A 20,029-nucleotide genomic window follows, 5' to 3' on the forward strand; every position below is an offset into this window, starting at 1 on the left:
GGAATTCTAACTCGCTCATCTCTACAATATTTGACATTGAAAGCGAACAACAAGTATCTCGTTTTTGTCAATCAGTATTATTATCTTTCGAAAAAGATTTACTACCAAAACACTTTGGATTAGAAAATGTAGACAGAAATGAATTGATTGAAAATCAAACTTCTAATATGGCAAAGAAATTACATCCTGGTAAACAACTTATTTTGATTGCTGATGGTACTTATATAAGGCATGAAAAAAGCTCTAATAACGAGTACCAAAGAAAATCTTATTCAGGCCAAAAAAAAGTTCCTCTGACTAAACCATTTACTATATGTACTACTAATGGTTATGTTGTTGACCAGTTAGGTTCATATCTTGCAAATAAAAATGATGCTACAATACTGATTGAAATATTGGAAGAGAAGCAGAATATTTAACAGAAACTTCTTCGCCAAGGGGACATTTTTATACTGGATAGAGGTTTCAGGGACATTAAACAAAAATTAGAAAATATGGGTTATATTGTTTTGATGCCTGCACTCAAAGGTTCAAAATCTCAACTTTCTACGCAAGAATCAAATGAAACAAGATTCACGACAAAACTGCGATGGGTTGTTGAAGCAGTGCACGGAGTTCAAAAGAAAAAATATAGGTTATTAGATCACAAACTTGATAATAAAATGGTGAAAAATACTGGATCTTAATGTAAAATTTCTTGCTACTTAAATAACTTGTTTGGCAAACGCCTAGATTCTGATGAAGACATGCAAGATGAAATATTTAGTGCTATGCAATCTAGAAAAAATGTTGAAAATACATTAGCTGTTTTAGTAGCAGACAAAAGATGGAGTCGTCGGAAACTACCATTTAAAATAATAACTTCGGATGATTTACCAGACTTTCCTGAATTAACAATAAAAGATTTGAAAATTCTGTTTACAGGAACATATCAGCTTAAACAGACAATATCTTACTTAGCGGAAATGCTTGACGCAGATAATAATTTGAAGATTGGATATTCAAAAGAGACTAACAATATTCTCAAACTTGAAGTTCAATCCAGGCATATTAACAGAAAACAATACAAATGTTTCGTTGAGTATAAACCAAATGGTATTGGTTATTCTAGCATCTTAAGACACTGTTGTGATTGTGCTAACGGTAACCGTACTATAGGATGTTGTGCGCATATTGCTGCCATAATCTATTATCTTTCACATGGAAGATATTTATCAAAAATCATACGACCAGCTGAAATTCTGTCTAAAATGTTTCTTAATGATCAAATTGAAGTGTGTATTGATGAAGATAGTGACAATGATGAGTGAATCATTTTTTCTATTGTGAACATTCGTTATTTTTAAAAAGCTACTTGTATACGTTCCATAATTTATTTTAAATAGCCTATGAAGATAATAAATTATACTTTGTACGAATTGAACATACTTAACTTCAATTCCTTTTTACCTGATAATTATTACTGTCAATAGATTTTGAATAATCAATTAAGTAGAGGCAGATAAGCCAAATATGGCCTTTTTAAGACCACAAGACGCCAAAAGTACCCTCAAACGATCGATTTCAAGGCTATGTTTAGCTAAAAACAGGCTTTTTTGCGTGAAAACCCTTGCATTATGACATTTTTAGGTTAGTTTTGGGTTACATGGTACCAAAAATGGCCTTTTTCGGCGTTAAATCACTCAAATGAGGGCATTTTTAGGTTAAAGAGAAAAGCAGACACTGACAGCGGCGATATTCTTTTTATATATAGAGAGAAACCCTTTATTACCTCAAATTCTGATAAGACCATCATTGAAAACGTAAGATAATATAAAAAATACGGCTTGGAGCGAACAAAATATTTCATTTGATTATGTTTTCATGGGAAGATATGCAAAACTACTCAAAAGGAGTCACTTTAGTAACTAAATTGTAACATAACCAGCTAAAAACGTGAAAAAATGGCAAAAAAATCAGTTTTTGGCTCAAATCGAGTTGTGCCACCATTTTTAAGGAAAAAACGTTAGTGCCATCGTAAAGAACGGGAAAAAGTACACAAAAAAAGTCTACTTAAAAAGTTGCACCTCAAAAACAAGGGGGTCAAAATATCGATTGAAAACTTTAATAATTTTTTTAGATCCGATATTTGAGGTTATGTAATCCCAAAAAAATTGCAGTTATTCATGACATAAAAATACACCAATGTGAATTTTTAAAAAAATTTTTATCCTATAGGGACTTCAGAAAAAAATAAAATCAAAAAAACACGTTTATCGACGTTACTGCGCATGCGCACTAGGCAGAGAGCTAAAAATTTGGCTATGGGAGTTTTTTTTATCCCCCATCGAATGGTATATAACATATATACATTTTCCAAGGGGGCCATTTCACCATAGTAACCCGGCTATAGCCTTTGGTAATTTTTTCGGATTTTCAAGTCTAGACAACTTTTGACCTAGGCAACCATTTTTAACCCACCAGTTCTCAAATTAATTCTTCTTTTTAATACTTTGATTTTATTACAACACATTTTTAGTTTGGGCCTCCAGACAAAAAGTGGCAATTTTTTGGTTTTCGTTAATTTTTCCTGTGTTAATTTCCATAAGAGAACTTCAACTGCCCCGCAAAAAAGTTTGGCAAGCGATCGGCGATGCACGCGGGAATTTTCTCACTCCAGGTGACCCAAAGAACCAAAAAATGTTGTTCTGGTAAGCGTGCCCTCAATTTGAAATTTGCAACTTCCAACACCCAAGTTGTGTACTGTTGGTCGTGGATTTGCACATATTATATAGTTGTAGACTTTTGCATCTTTTTCGCATGAGGACGAAACACAACTTCAATTATATATATATATATATATATATGTGTATAGAATGAAAGCTTCCGGGCCGAATCCTGGTTCGAAATGCAATCTTCTGGGCTTTTTGTTAGTTTCTGGGACGTCCCAGAAAAATTTTATCTGGAACGCAATATTCAGGGATCCCAGAAATATTTATAAGTAATTATGCAGGATCCCGGAAATATTTTGCATCATAATACGGGATCCCGGAAATATTTTGCATCATAATGCGGGATCCCGGAAACATTTTGCGTCATAATGCAGGATCCCAGAAAATGTTCTATACATATTATGTGGGATCCTCGAAAAGTAATTTTGTTATTTTCTAGGCTCCGATAACAGTTTCCGGGATAAAGAAGCCCATATATATATATATATATTTATATATTATATGGGCTTCTTTATCCCGGATATTATAGCTGAAATTTTCTGTGTAAAAAGTTTGATTGTCTATAGACATATACGCAAGTCTTCGTTGGATTTACGTACTCCCGCCTTTTTGGTCTTGATCATAGTTTTCTTTCTTCTTGACCAAACTACGGCGACTAACGGATTACAGGTATGTGTTTATTTATAATAATATACATTATTATTTAAATAATAAAAAAATCTATTTAGTTTCTGTCATGTTTTAAATATTTTATGCCTGATATGTATATAAAGTATAGTACTATATATACAGTACTATATATAGATTATTAGATTATCGTGCTAAAACAGTATTAGTATATTACTTTTATTGAATATTTATATTACAATTAGATATTGTTCTTGTAGACTACATTTTTACACTATTGAGAGTAAAAAATGGATGGTCCAAACCCTGAAGAGGAAATCGAAGAATTCGATCCTAACGATTATCAATCATTTGATTTAATTATTGACCATAACTCTGAAAAGGATGATAACATCAAATTTTACCTAAATGAGAATCAGTTATTTGACAATGAATCGTTCAAACAAAATATTTTACTCGATGCTACAGATGATGAAAAAGACACTAATAATAATGCAGATTTATATACGTCAGACTTTGAGGAACTAGACTCCGAAAGTATTATTGGTTCAGCGTACTATGAAAAAATAAATGATGATAATGATAAAACAGTAGTTGAAAATACTTTCATCGTTGGTGAGTACATCTATAATATAGAAAATATAATAAGGTATAAGGCATGATTATTATTTAATTTTTTATTGCTTACACCTCAAGTTTGATCTTGCCTGTGTTCTAATATACGTAAACTTAATTAAAAAAATTAAACATTTATAGCTGCATATAAAATTCATTGACAGATCTTTTTTAGTATAAAAAATATATAATAAGATATGTCATGATATTTATTTAACTTTTTAACCTTCCCATGTTCTACTATAAATATAACTTAATAATATAAAGAGCCTGTGTTCTAATTAAAAAAATATAATGTTAATAGCTGCATCAAAATAAATTCAACCGTACTAAATTATAGCTGCATTTAAAATTTATCGACACTAGTCCAATTAATAGTACAGTATACTCAAACAAATAATTTGAATGCTTGTATAAAAGTATTATTAAAACCTGTAATTAACGAAGTATTATTAAATATGGCCTAGTGTATTGTACTAAATATATTACAAGCCTAATGCGCCTTAAATTTAACATTGCCCGTGTTCTAATACAAGTAACCATGATTAAAATAATATAAAATTGATAGTTGCATACAAAATAATTTAACCGTACTAAATGATAGCTGTATTTAAAATTTATTTTACATTTATATTGTACAATAGTACAATATAATTAAACAAACAAATAATTTCAATGCTCGTCTATAAGTATTATTGAATCTTGTAACGAACAAAGTTATCAAATCTGTTCCAGTGCTGTACGTTATATATTACAAACCTTAAATAACTGATATTGTATTGAACAAATATACTGTTGATTATTCTGTATTCTGTCAAAATATTTTCAATGATTTGAAAAATTCAATAGCAATATTATACATTATTATTATTTTCTACATAAAATAAAAGTTCTTGAATATGGCCCAATGTTGTACGCAATATATTATCTGTTTATGACATTATTATAGGTGTACAATATATGTGTATATATATCATTGGGCCATTTTTATTTAATATATTTACTTTGTTAAAGAAGCTACATATTCGTCTTAAATATTAATAAAAATTTCTATGCGGAATACATTGTTGCTGGAAACACGATTGATCCCATCAAACTCTATATGTTGAAAGTAATAACTAACTCGTTTATACTATATTCATTTTTTAATAAACAATAACTTTATTGATAATTCTCGAGCTGGATTAAACGTTGATTTAGAATTTCATCCAACAAATCTTTAATTGGAACCTTGTCGCATAAAATTTATTAATTACAATCTTATTGCTTAAAATTCTTAGTTATGAACATCCCACGTTAATATGTAAGTTTCATCCTGATTTTAGTATAACCTCAAACCTGAGAACTCAAAGTTATGACTTGATATCCAAGTAATTAGGCTGACTTTGGGTAATTTGTGACATCCTCGGAGCTTTAAAATGTAGAGCTTTAAAATGTATATAAAAACCTCGATCCTCAGAGCTCATAGAGTATATAGATTGATGTGTCAAAGTAACTGAGAATTTTTATAATTGACCTGTCAGATTCTGTAATTAACCTGAGACTTCATTTAAATATATCAGTTTATAGCACTGCGTGACTTAAACCCGCATTTAAGACACGCTTATCCGTGACTTAAACAGCTCATTATTTCACTGTGAAATAATGAATTTACCTAAGTTACAGTCCCGCAGTAAGATACAGCAAAGAGTAAAATCACTCGAATTATATGTTTCTAATCATGAGAATAAAAAAGGAAAGTAGAAAATCATGATAAATATCCTCAAAAAGCATTCGAAATTAAAAACCTCCTTATTATCATTTCAATATTTCTAGGTTAGTATTAACTGTTTCAAGTTGTCTACCCTGCATCCCGAGATGCATGCGACTTTTTTTTGGGAGGGAAATTCAAACTTGATTGTTTATTAAATTCAAATTTCATCTTTTTTTTAAACTTTTATTCTCATTTTTTTCTGCGTGCATAACAGTTTTGTTTGGCAAAAACTGTTGTCATTAGTTATTATCAGTTATTATCTGTTATATTCATTATTATATTTATTTAAGAAATGTAATATTTTGTATATGAAGATAACTGGGAAAAACTGTATAAAACTGAACAAAATTGAAAAAATTGAAAAAAACTGTAGGTAACTGTTATCTTTGTCTAAATTTTTCTACAGTTATTAACTGTTTTCTTCAGTTTTGTACTGTTTTTTGCACTATTTATTTCCGCTAGGGTCTCAAAATTCTTTTCATTTTAAGATATATGTTAAGCTAATACAAGTGACATTTTGCGCGCTTCGCGCGGGCAACTGCACTTTTATATTTTGATGCCTTTTGGACGTGTCTTAAATTTTGAGGTTAAAATTTCTCAAACAATTGAAGAAAATATTGTTTCAATCAATATCAAATTAAAATTTATTTATTAATATATTGTTTCATTATTAATTCAATTTGCTTTTATATCATAAATAACTTTGTAAAAATAAAATCTATTTTAATTCGTAAATACTTTCTAGATTTTGTATTTTCGCGCTCTTTTAAAAGCAACCAATCAAATCTCGTTTTAGTCGGCTTCACTTTTCTTGTATCTCTTTTTTAAGAAGGGATATTCCATGCATAATTCGTACTTTTGGCTAGGTGGCTGTCCCTTGGTATGAATACAATAAAACGTTTGGATCAGTAGGTACGCACATACAGATTTCGCGTCCAACACACCAAACTTTTTTAAGATTTTTTTCAGCGTACTCGGATTGATGATCAAACATCGTTTTCTCAGCACGCGTTCAATCTGCATATTTATAAATCGCATCATTAACTTAAACGTGTTTTTCAGACAATCTATCACTAGTGTTTTTAGCACTTCACTATTCCTCATAATTAAGTGGACAACTTTTTCTAAAACAGATTCAGGTACCTTCCCCAGATGAAATGGCAAGCAAAAAAATTTATCCACGTTTTTCAACTTCACGCTGGTCACACGATCGATCTGAATCATGTCTTGAAGTGCACGAGCTCCGACATATCCCAAACAATCATGCCATGTTTTTAAATCAGCCCGCGTTGACATGTCGATTTGCGATGTTTCTTTCGGTGACACCACGCGGACGAGCATTCGATAAATCGCGTTACCTTGATTTATACGCCGATAATAACCACAGCTTCGTCCTTCAACGATACTGTCACATGTTCATTGTCAATTCCAATAAAACAGCCTTTTTCCGCACACGCACCCATAGAAAGCAAATTTTCTTCATCTCTAGAACATTCTCCGAGAGGATAGGTCAATCTCTCTTTAAAAGCTAGTCGTAAAAGCATTCGAGTTTCTTGTTAAGGTGCACGAGCAGTGTCGTATGTTACCGTGAGCAGCTCTGGTTCTCCTCGATTGTTCGCTCTGGCGAAACTCTCTGCTAGATAGCGTAATCTGGACGTATCCGAACTTTCTTCATCTTTATCCCTACAAAGTCTGATGTGAAGAGATGCCGATACTGACGCCAGCGAGTGAAAACTTCGATAATCTCATGCTTATTCTTTCTTCTTCTTTTCCATTTTGTTGGACAGCCGTGACATAAAGGTACTGTATAGATAGGTGAGAGTATTCCCTGTTAGTTTCAACACAGTGTAGTGAGGTTGATAGAAGACGGCGAAGTCATCTGCAAGGTGGTTGTGCATTCTTCATATATCTCAACTTTTCGTAGACCTCCAGTTGCCGTAGAACACATTTGCTATCGTGAAAAGTCACTTTAATCTGGAATATTAAGTGATTTGATGTAATTTTTAAAGAAGTTAGTCAGATAATAGTACACAATAAAGCTGTTAACTCTGTTATCAGCTATCAACTGGTCTTTCTAAATTTTGTATCTATTATTTAAGGCCTATTTAATTGATCTGTCTACATATGAAGATGTGCAGTACCGGATTATCAAGACGTTATTGGTTTGTCTCTGTTTGAAAATATAACGAGGCAGCTGAGGACGGATTCTTAATAATCGATAGTGGTTCTTGTTACTCGCCGTCCTAGCGAGTCGTCTGAAACACTCAGCTGCCCCTTGATTTGCGCTGGCTAGCGCAGCTAATTGCAAGCGCGGCTCGCTCGTGCCCTCGAAGGGGTCAGGGTACCCTACGAATCAAAGCGCAAGAGAGAAGGCAAAAGATCAACAAACACAACAATAAGAAATACTTGGTGAAAATCGGGTACTTTCACAGTCTATTCTTAATCAAGCGAATCAGTTCCGCGGTAGTCGCTACTCTAATGAGTAGTGGCACGAATCGTAATCGATGATCCTCTTTCGAGGTGTCTGGCAAGATTGCGAGATGTCAAAACACAATACAGAAAATGGTGGACAATACAAAATCGCACGAGCACCCACAAAAAATTCGCACGCGCTAAGTTACCCCTCGTTTTTTTTGCTAGTCTAAGGTACTATGCCGCTGCCTGCCACCGCGCTCGCCGCTTTGTGCAACCGTCGTCTGCGACTCTTACGCAGTCGACAGCTATACAAGCCCCTTTGCGTGCATCAGCGAATCCACGAAGCTCCAATAGACTTGACGAGGTGGCACGAATCCACCATGGAAGTCGGATTCGAGGTACAGGGATCAGACCGAGGAGAAAGTTTAGCCATCTGGCATTGAGGGATTACTGCAACACATCGTCCCTTTTCAACCGGTCGCGCCACATCTTCTGCAACAGAATTTTGGTAGAGACGAGAACCACCGTCGAGAACTTGCAGGTGACTGGAAGACCCGCAAGTTTCTAAGCTGTCGAGCCATAGGGTCGTTATCAGCTCAATAGAGAATTATGTGGATGTAAGTTAAGCTCAATAGGACTTGTGCTGCTCTCAAAAATCATCATCTTCATTATAAGCTAACTATCTTAGGACTCTGAGCACGAACAACGGGGCGCAGCTGACTCTGTATGTTATACTAATATAGTAAGTAGCTGGTAATGTCTTCATAACCATCAGGCTCTACCCATAAAATACGTTGTAGACCAACTGCCTTGGGATCTACAAGGATCTTTAGTGACCCAACAGCACGCACGACATATCTCCTGAAACATCTCCTTTGCAACCCTCTTTGAACTAGCGCTTACAATCGACGTTGACGGCAGAAGATGTGCGGGTGCTGCTCACGTCTTCCAGACACCAACAGCGCTGTAACAGCTAGGCAAGAGGTCTTGTGGCACTGAGCTCGCAACTATTATGACATCTTCATACTTCGATTTAAAGTCGCCGTAGACTAGCCAGTCAAAAGAGCTGTTTTCAGCAGTAGGTGTTCTTGGTGTATGTTTTGGAACCTAGCACGAGATCAATATCACCTGGAGTAGTGAAGGAAGGATCAGCCAACCTGATATTGTCGAGATGATGCCAGTGGTCATGCTTCAGAAGGCCCCTCGGTGTAGTTAGAGCCAGGCTGGGCAACAACAGGGCGGTAATCGTTAAAGTTCGAGCCTCTTTATCCGTGAGGAAGAAGTAATATGAAGGTTGAACTTGTAACGGTGTCAAAGATGCAACTACTGATGCGACCAAATAACTTTGGATCCTAAATCAACTAAGGCACGAGCTTGAACCAGCCAGCCATCACGTCGTCATATTAAAACCAAACCGGACGTGAAGAGAGCTAGTCAATCTGATGAATTGGCAACATTTTGTGGGAAAGTCTCAGTATCTAGAGATGAGATGCTGAAACGCTCTTTTCAAAGCGCTCGCTATGTAGCAAGCTGCGTTGATGCTGATTACATTCTCGGCAATTGTACAGAGATGGAAAGTTGCTCGTTGAGTATCCCACTGCAAGTCAGTTAAGACCCGATGTTGATCATCACAGACTGGTCACTTGATTTCAGCACTGGCCATGGTGAGGACTTTTCAGCTCCGTGCCTATATCGAAACGCCTTTGGAGCCTGCGTTTCGGCGACCTTCCATTCTCTTCGCAGCAAAAAAGACGAACTACTGATCCCAATATTTAACAGCTGCTTCAACAACCAAGTTTTGACCCATCAGGTTAACCCTCCACTAAGGATGATCCTGGCCGGCAGCATTAACTCAAGCAGAGGCTTTCCTTACTAGATTCTATGGGTATAACCTGTTACCGAGGTTGCTTCCGGGTCGCGGATGCTATCACAATCTGCCACTCAGAATGCCGATCTGGACCCAGAACTTGCACTTTTATCGCTTATTATCCTGTAATTTTCCTACCTTTATTATGAAATTTTGTAAGACAGTGTCGCACGATTCAAAATGCGCAACTTCCCATTCACTCTAGATACATAACAAAGGGCCTTTACCTGCACTTGTCAAAAAAGCATAGTGTGTAACATGAAGGGGGGGGAGGGGTAAGGCACAATTTCTGTAGCTCGGGTTAGTTTTAAGCAGGAAATGGAGTCGAGATCGCCCTTGCAAGAAATAGCCCTTCACCCTAGCTGCATAGTTCCTATCTGTTTTTCTTTTTTTCCATTTTATTGCATGTTGTCATTTTAAAGTATTAACTTCGAACGTGATTTAATTTATACATACAAATTTATAAATTGATAAACATTGAATATAATTAATTTTTATAGGTTGTAACGAAAATGAAGTTGAAGATTCAGCAAACTCCGATGAAACTTGCAAATATCTCAACTCAGAGCAAGACCGTCTTCATGGTAATTATTTTTATTTTAAGCATGCTACTATAGGAGGATCAGAACTTATGACAGAACAAAATAAAGTTCGCGACAAAAAACCATTTTCAATTAATTAGTTCATAGTTTTTTCCAATTTAAAATATTGTTACAAAAATAAATCAAGTTAAATGACGTAACACTAGTACAGTATACTTTCAAGATATCATGTACAATGTAAAATCTTTATAGAATAAATACAAATTTCTAAATTTGAAAAATTTTCAATTGATTGCGAACTTTGGTAACGACTGAAAAACTAAGCCGTTCACTGAGATATTGTTATTGAAAAGCGTTGACTGAAATTTGTTTATGGAAGTATATGAACGGTCCTCGTAAGTTCTGACCTTCCCTAAAAAGAATAAATATTTATATACATATATTTCATGAGTAATTTCGAAACATGATTTTTTTTATATAGAGCACAGTAATGATTCGTCACAAATAAATAATTGGAATGTAGAATCTTGCAATAATTCACCAGAAATTTGCAGAGTTAATGAGCATTCTAGCTTTAATTTGAGTGGCAAATTCAGCCATCATTCAAATGAAATATCTAGACTGGACCAATCAAAGTTAGAATTATTTTTATCAAATTCAAATCGAAGTGACTGTTCAGATGAAGAAAATGCAGGTAATAATAAATATTCGTATGTTATAATAACATAATCCTACCATTGACAAACCTTGCAAATATACTCTAAACGACATTCTTTAAATCTATCTATTCAATCATCATACCGTAGCTCCTAATAAAGACTAACACACACTGCAGATTGAGTAATAGAATCTCTAATTCCATTGCACACCCAAATCATTATATATTAATATACACATCTCACACATAAACTTATAAAATAATAACTTTTTATCTACATATCCATATTTTTTTTTCATTTTTCAGATGAATATTTGACGAATATAAAAAGCGATTTTGCGTTACCTCCAATCAAAAAAAGAAAATTTGAACGGGCATCAATGATACCTGAAGATGATCCGAATTCCTCGGGATCTGAATACCAACCATCCAATGAAGATTACTTAGATGACTCAGATAGTGACTTGACCGACTTTAATGCAGAATTTGAAAAATCGAAGAAATCCCATAAGACGGAACGTCTTACGAAAAGAAAAGTAGTTTCAAAAGTCAATAACTCAAGGGTTCATAAACCAATATCATTTGAATCAAATGAATTAAATTCAGATGTGGATGTACCGTCAAAAATAGAGGCTCCTCATACCGAAACAAAAAAACCTGCAAAGCGAAAAAAATTTTTATTTGAACTATATTCTACCACAAACCGAGTATCTGAGAAAGAAAAAGAAATAAATATAAATAATTGTGAACCAACTACGACTGATTTACCTCAAACTAATTCTGAATATAAAGAAAAAGAAAATGAAGAACAAAATGATCAAAATGAAAGTAATAGAGGATGTGAAACATCTACAGTTAATTTTCGTTCATCTACATTTGTCGAAAACACAACAAATGTTCCGCCACCTAACAAGAATGTTAATTCATTAAAGCGTAAACGCAACACCATCGAAGACTTAGATTTTCCTACACAAACAATAGGTTTTTCCGATGAAGGTGGAACTTTTTATTACAAACTAAATTGCTGTTGTTTTTGTCATAGCCTAGAATTGAGAGTGGATCGACATTATAAAACCCACCACCCTGAAGAGCAAGAAGTGCAATTTTTAATTCATTGCAAATCCGCTGCAGAAAGAAGAGTTAAGTATAAAGAGCTGCGTTTACGTGGGAATGATTATTACAATAATGACAGAACAATTAATCCTAAAGGAATAATCATTTGCTCGCGGAGAATTTCTCGTCCAAAAATGATTGAGAAACAGAAATTGTTACAAACAGAATCTCAGAGCAATGAAGAAGTTTCCACAGATAATATACCTGCAAAGCAAGAGAATACAATGAAGAGCTCTATTACAACTACAACTGATATGACTGCATCTTCAATATCAGGAGTATTCAAATTGAAATGCGCTGTTTGTAATATATGGGTTGTACCTCAAAATTTGCGAAATCATTATAGATCAGCTCATTATACTATGGGAGATCGTAATTCTAAGCAAATTTTAAAGGAAGCAAAACGTTGCATGTTAGCCGTGCACCCAAAAACAGACCCACGAGTGAAAGATCATATTTTTGCAAAAATAAGAGATCCTGTAGTTTCAGCTTTAGTGAGGCAAGACATTCTTATTGTTTTATTTGCTAACAAATTCGCAGATAAATTTTCGAATACTAAACAACTTGATATGGTCAGAGGTTACGTTCGTCTTATTGCGAAATTCATGTTGGAGATGAAAAACTTGTGCCCCGAATTAGAAGATTTTAAAATGGTCTTTAGACCTCAATATTGGGATAGTGTTATTGAAGCCATGAGAAAAGTTAGTGATTATGATGCAGCAACTCAACGTTTTGGCATAACATATAATGCTGAAACATTACCTCTTCTTTTTCGCAAATGTTTTAAAATTTTACGACACTTCTTCGTTACTGTCAAAGATACTGAAAACATTCAAAATTTGAATGATTTTATAGCCATCTTTGACGACGATATTCAGAATGCAATACTTATCAAGGCATACCTCTCAAGAAAAGAATTGAATCGTCATACGAATGATAAACCACTGCCACCATCTAACGACATAGTTATCTTCAGAGAATTCTTGAATGTACTTAGGGAACAGACCTTAGATAAAGTAAAGGAAACTAACGTGATGACCTATGAACAATATTATATACTCACAGTGTGCGTTGCATTGCTCATCGAAAGTTTCAATCGTCGACGCAACGGGGAAGTTGCTAGAGTCCTTTTAAAAGATTTTGAATCTATTAAACAAGCAGACGAAAATTGTGAGTTCTTTAAACAGTTGACTGAGGAAGAGAAGGAGGAACGTTTAGCATTCTACAGAATGGATATTTTGGGAAAACGATACGATGGTAAAGGATCTTTGTACATGGATAATTTAGATTATGATTGTTTAAAATTATTGGTAAAACATAGGAAGTCATTTAATATTTCTTCGACTAATGCTTATTTATTTGCCATAAAAAATGGACGAGATAATGTAGAGAGATATGTAGATTTGTACGATTCAATGTGCCGGTTCACAAAAAAATGCAATGATGAATATAAACCAATTAATCACAAAGCAATACGTGCTACTGCACTGCGTAAGCATGCAGCCACTGTAAATGGTGTAATAGATGATGGGAAGAACACTCAAATGTGTGCAGAGCTCTTAGGACACTCTGAACAAATGCAGAAATCAAAATACAAGAGGGTCGTCGATAAACAAGATGTTGCGAATGTCAATTTCCTTAAAAGGATCAACAGCACAAACTACGAATCACCCATTAGAAATAAACATCAATCTCAAAAACCCCCGCTACCATCCCTGGATAGTTCCAACGATGATGTACAGGAATCAATCGTTTCAGGTGAGATTAAATATTTCGTTAGATAACTTTTCTTCCACATGCGAGTCTCTCTCTCTCTCTCTCTCTCTCTCTCTCTCTCTCTCTGTCTCTCTGTCTCTCTGTCTCTCTCTCTCTCTCTCTCTCTCTCTCTCTCTCTCTGTCTCTCTCTCTCTCTGTCTGTCTCTCTGTCTCTCTGTCTCTCTGTCTGTCTCTCTCTCTCTCTCTCTGTCTCTCTCTCTCTCTCTGTCTCTCTCTCTCTCTCTCTCTCTCTCTCTCTCTCTGTCTCTCTGTCTCTCTGTCTCTCTCTCTCTCTCTCTCTCTCTCTCTCTCTCTCTCTCTCTCACACACGTACACTTGCCTCTTCTCTCTGGCTCTCACACGCTTTCGCGGTAGCCGTCCAGCGGCTCGTCGTCCCAGTACAAGGCACCTAGACGACTCGCAACGCTGTCGTTTTGCTCGCTCAAGGTTCACGCACACTACAAATATTCACTATGGCCGTCTTCTCTCGCACCGGGGGCTGGTTGGTTCCTGTTGTCCGGCAGCACCCTGCTGACGAAGTTGGAGCTGGCTAGGCTTCCCCGATGCTCGAAGTTGTCCTCTCGTCCCCGCCTCTGCTATGACTGCACCGGCTGCTGTCTCGGCGGCACACCCGCCGACACTGCTCGTGCTTGTTGGCATCACGTCGTACCCGCACCCACTATTAACACGTTCCTGTGCAGACTCTCCACACCCGCACGTGCTCGTCTCACTTGTGAGCACAACTCCAATTCCTATCTCGTTGACCACCTCCGTCGCCAACAAAAATCGGGAAGGAACTCGCGCATTTGCGCTCGCGCAAAATCTCCTTCTTTTGCAAGCGGCAACGTCGATTCCAACGGGCCCTCACTATTAAGCGCGCCGCATTGGTTCGAAAGTCCGCGCGGACTACCGAGCCACACATCTACGCTATCTGATTGACTCAGCTCGCGCGACATCGGTAACGGCTTCTCTCCTGTACTCAGAATCAAGCTAGAGACGGCGGCCGCTGATGACAAACAGCACAACAACATTCGGACTCGCCGCATCTATCGATATTTTCGATGGATGTGACTGCAACGCACCGCGTCGCATGTCTCTCTTCACATACACTCTATAGTGCGCTCCCAGCTCGGCGCTTGATAATCTTTTTTGGCTTCTCCAGTTCATTGTATTTTTTAATTGGTCTAAAATCGGTAATTGGTCTATAATGACGCTTAATTGATCAGTTTTTATTTATTTTTCCATCAGTGTTTGATTTATTATTCTAAATTTTAAGTTAACATAAAAATAAACTTGATAATAATGCACTTTATTTTTAGATCGTAAAACCGGAGCATGGGATCACGACGAGTGCGCTGCTTTTCGTGAAGTATTCAAGCCACATTTATCATCTCGAAGAACTCCATCTTCACCAGAAATTCGACAAGCACGATCCTCAAACAGATATTTAGGTCAAAGAAGTCTGGCGCAGATATCTGCTAGATTTTATAATATCTATGCTGGTAAATTAAAAAAGTTTTAAATTTACCTCAGATAAATAATTAAAGATTTTATTTTAAACATTATGTTTTTTAAAAACAATTTATACGTTTATGAATATAATAATCAAAAAGAGATTTTAAAAGTCTAAACTATGTAGTACTCCAAATGAGTATTAATTGATTGTGATATAGTCGTACTAATATTTATAAAATCATAAAAAAATTATGAAACTTTTTTGTTTTAAAAGTGGTACAAGCTATGTACAAGTATTACATTCAATATAGAACTTTAAATATGTTTTATTGAATTGTGATTTATAAGGCTATGCATGTATGTAGAATCATACAAACATAATTTTTTTTTTAAAGTTTAGAATATAAGTATTACATTGAATCTACTCTTAAAAAATTATATTAAAAAACATGCTTATAAATATGTTTATAAATATTGTAAATGATCAAAGAGAGATTTTATAATTCTATAACAAAAGCTATGTAGTACTTCAAATGACTGTGATTTGATTGTGATATAGTCTCACTAATATTTATAAAATCATAAGAAAAAAATTAAACTTTTGTTATACAAGTTATGTACAAGTATTAGATTTAATATGGTACCTTAAATAACTTATTTATTTATGATTTAGTAGACTATGTATATGTAGAATTATATGAAAAAAATAACATTTTATTTATTTAACAGTTGTTTAAAATTTAAGTATTACATTGAATAATATTAAAAAACTTTAGTTCTGAACAAATCAATGTATATTGTTTTATTTATATAAAATGCAAATAATATATATAATAAATGCAAAATTCAAACAATTGTTCATTTACCTTTTTTATGACTTTTTCCAGAATTTGTATAGTTAGCAAGGCAGTGTACTATCTAACAACCAGTGATTTATTTAACACCCAGTACACATTGAAACTTGTGGCTTTCTGTGAGCCGCGAAAGCGAACTCCGTTTCTTCCTACCATCCTTCGCATCACCAACTCCTTGTATATCCGCGCAGACGGGCCGTCGCGGCTCTGGGCACCAGGTACCGGAGTTCCAGAGATCCCACGATCTCTTTTATTAATAACTTCGACGCGAGTAAGGATTGGGGCAAAGCTATTGAGCTCGGCTAACTCAAGAGGAGAAAATCTAATGAGATGGGGATTAGGGTCGAGGCCTCGCAATGCTTGAATTACTCTTTACTTGATTTCATTTGTTAATTAACAATGTCTCTTAATTTTCACAATAAAGTGGCCCTGCTACTCGCGAAACCCCTGCGCAGGGCCCCCTTGACGGGGCTTGCCAACGCTCGCGCGCTATCACGAGTAGACGGACGAGGTCGCCGCTATTTCGCATCCGGCCCTGCAAGTCTCATGAGTCTCCGGTTTCTTCATTTTGATCGAGAATCCTCCTCGCTCCCATCGGACGATCGACGCCGCCACCACGTTCGTCAACGCAATGTCCGCCAACTCGCCATGCAGACGAGAGGACCGCCTTGCCCTTCCATGTACCTATATGCCGGGAGCACGTCGCGTCCGTCTCTTTTTGCTCTCGTGAGTCCTAGGATTCCTAAAATCCAACTGCATTCGTTAATTCTATCTACCGAGGTTCGCGCGCTTACCCTCGTTCTCTAGCGTGCCGGTCACAACTACTGCGTGATCCCGTCACGACTACTGCGGTAAACGCCACACTACCTACTATGCCGGATTGCTACGTGCGACCTAACGCCGCCATTCTTTATAATATAATTTTAATTAGCCCCACTGAAACTGAATCTAATTTCATAATCGATTAATAATTAATAATTATTAATCGAGCTTATTCATAATAAAATCTTAAACTATGAAATAAACTTACGTTTGCTATTTAGGGTATAATTACGGGAGCTGACGGACATAACAATATTTCGGAACGAGTGTAGTAATTAGAATGCAATATGGGAGAGGCTACGGTAACTGGAGGATACGATAGAACAAGATTGCGATAGTTGGGATAACAATAACGAGAGAATACGATAATTGTAGTTACGGAAGCGATAAAGTACGATAGTTGTGACGACGATAAAGGGAGGTTTATGTTAGTCGGGGATACGGTCGCGAGAGACTAATGATAGCCAGTATAGTGGTAATGAGTACGATAATTAAGAGATTAGGGTGGCAAGAGGGTTCGATAGTTGGGGTTAGCGGTAGCTGGGGATTACGATAGTTGTGGTTAGCGACAGTTGGGGGGTCAACGATATTTGGAATTAACGGTATTTACTGTAATTGTCGATTAACGGTAATTGCGATAGCTGGGATTAGGGTAATTACGAAACAGGATTGCAATAACTGAGGATTACAGTAATTACGATAGTTAAGGATTAGTGATAACGAGAGTGAATTTGGTATACAAGTCTATTCGCGAGACGTCACAGTACTCGTCCAGCCGCTCTTATGCGACCTAATATTAATACTCGCGAATGCCAACGCACGGCATACATTTCACCCGAGACACATCCGCTCGCGAAAATATACAAAAAGACTTATAAATAGCTATATTGTTCGGTGTGAAGTCTGAGGCGACAATGGCACCCTACTAAACTTACGTGATTAAATACGTGATCAATCACGTGTTAAATGACGTGATATTATCGTTAAATTATTTACGTGATTAATCACGCAACTAATCACGTTACTTACTTACAATAATTTTACTAAATAAAATTATTAAAAACGCTAAATAGACTGAACAATTCTTGAGGGTGCTGCTGTAAATGGGGTGTGCAGCAACTGTATGGTCAGTTTTGCACGGTAGCTCTCCCAATTTTTGTAGCGCGGCGTGACTGTCGACTTATAAAAGTTTACGCACTCACGAAATTTGTTAGTTGCTGTCCCGCGTATTTAGTGCAGCAGCAGCATCATGCCGGGACAGCTGCTGTACAATTTTTGCGCAGCTGTTGTACAAAAACTTATCGTCGATGAGAAAATCACTTTTGCACGGCATTTATGCATCACTGTATAGCAGCTCCCTCAAGAATTTCTGTGTGTGTAAGTAGAATGCCCTATTTAGCTGATACCACCCGGATGGTAACACCTAAATTGGGCATCCTACTTTAGAATTGTGAATGGTTGATTGTGAAATCACAATATTGAATTGTTAACTATGAGATGACAAACAGAATAGACTATTGTATAAGGTTTCTTGCCCAAATCTAACATTTTTCTCTTATCGTAAATTAGGAGATCAAAGACCAAATCGAATGATGTACGTCAATCACCATGCCTAAAATGTAATCGTGAAAATGGTTATATCAGGCCGTAAAAAACTAAATGAGCACTATACATATCTGGTTGTTGATCTTACATAGATTTTCAATTAAATTAAATCAAAATGGTCAATTATATATCTTCTTGGTCTTTGCAAGGTTAGGATAACAGAACATAAGTTTAGCTATAAACATTCAGTAATCTTTTGTTCTGTTAATCGGCAGATGAAAATCATATTAGAACAGTGTATAATACACATAGCCAAAAATAATATCAGTAATGTTACAAATTATGAGATGAAAAACAAAACAATACTGTATGTCTGCTTTTTTAATCACCTTGTTACTAAGATTACTGGAATCGTTGTCGCTAGGTACGTATACACGGCTCCGATAAGTTTCTCATTTGCCAAATATTTAAAGAGAAGCTTATTAAATGCAGGCGATTTAGAGGTATGCCCTGTTATATTGCTATTGTGATAACCCAGTTAATGATTATTTGTACTAGTTAATGATCCTCTGTACTCTTACACGGTTCTACATTGCTGTAAATTACCTAGTGACCTTCACTGCCAATACGTTTCATGCAATTGATATCAAATACGACGTATGGGTTGGCCTTTAATCACCTAGTTTACTGTAAGAAAACAATATCGACTTTAGGCTAGAAGCCCCATACAGTGACCGGTTTCGTTTTTTATCTCGCGGTTGATTGTGAAATAACAATATCAAATTGTTAACTACGAGTTGACAAAAATAGGAAACTGTATGAGTTTTTTTGCCTAAATTCAACATTCTTCTCTTATCGTCAATTTGGAAATCACATACCAAACTGTACGGTGTACGTTAAATACTGCCTAAAATCTTATCATGAAAACGACGCTTGTTTACGACTTCCGGAAAATCTCTCTGTCGAGTACATAACTAAAAGAGAAAAATTCATTGTTTTTCTGCCGATCAGTGGCGGTGGACAGGTGAAGTAACTGAGACTCGTTTGCAGCTGTGGTAGTTTAGTTTATAGCGAGAAGTTATATACCTTCGTCTCCTATACATTGTACCGTAGCAAGCCACTGCACGTTACAAGCGAGTGTGCGATCGCGGCGCCCTTTTGGGGGCGATAAAGGAAGTTTTTTTATCTCTCCCGTACGGTTGCAGCGATAAGATGCCGAAAGATACTTTTGCGTACCATAAGCCGGAGAATCCTTATCGCCATAATTACGTGCTACTGGCTGCTGCTTTAGGCCAGG

At 35.9% G+C, this 20,029-nt stretch overlaps 1 protein-coding gene across 1 annotated transcript; it reads left to right on the forward strand.

Annotated features, from left to right (window-relative positions):
• The first annotated feature begins 3,229 nt into the window (after positions 1-3,229).
• Positions 3,230-19,998, forward strand: LOC116417712. The gene is made up of 6 exons (XM_031932340.2): positions 3,230-3,380; positions 3,599-3,953; positions 10,489-10,572; positions 11,012-11,224; positions 11,495-14,059; positions 15,376-19,998. The coding sequence occupies exons 2-6, from the start codon at positions 3,629-3,631 to the stop codon at positions 15,576-15,578; spliced, it is 3,390 nt and encodes a 1,129-aa protein (XP_031788200.1). The 5' UTR covers positions 3,230-3,380; positions 3,599-3,628; the 3' UTR covers positions 15,579-19,998.
• The last annotated feature ends 31 nt before the right edge of the window (positions 19,999-20,029 follow it).

The sequence above is a fragment of the Nasonia vitripennis genome (assembly GCF_009193385.2).
Source record: "Nasonia vitripennis strain AsymCx chromosome 1 unlocalized genomic scaffold, Nvit_psr_1.1 chr1_random0006, whole genome shotgun sequence".
Lineage (NCBI taxonomy): Eukaryota > Metazoa > Arthropoda > Insecta > Hymenoptera > Pteromalidae > Nasonia > Nasonia vitripennis.

Coding starts and splice junctions, on each gene's coding strand:
- LOC116417712 (XM_031932340.2), top strand. CDS start 3,629: ATGGATGGTCCAAACCCTGAAGAGGAAATCGAAGAATTCGATCCTAAC. Junction 3,954..10,488: donor TGAAAATACTTTCATCGTTG/GTGAGTACATCT, acceptor TAATTTTTATAG/GTTGTAACGAAAATGAAGTT. Junction 10,573..11,011: donor AGAGCAAGACCGTCTTCATG/GTAATTATTTTT, acceptor TTTTTTATATAG/AGCACAGTAATGATTCGTCA.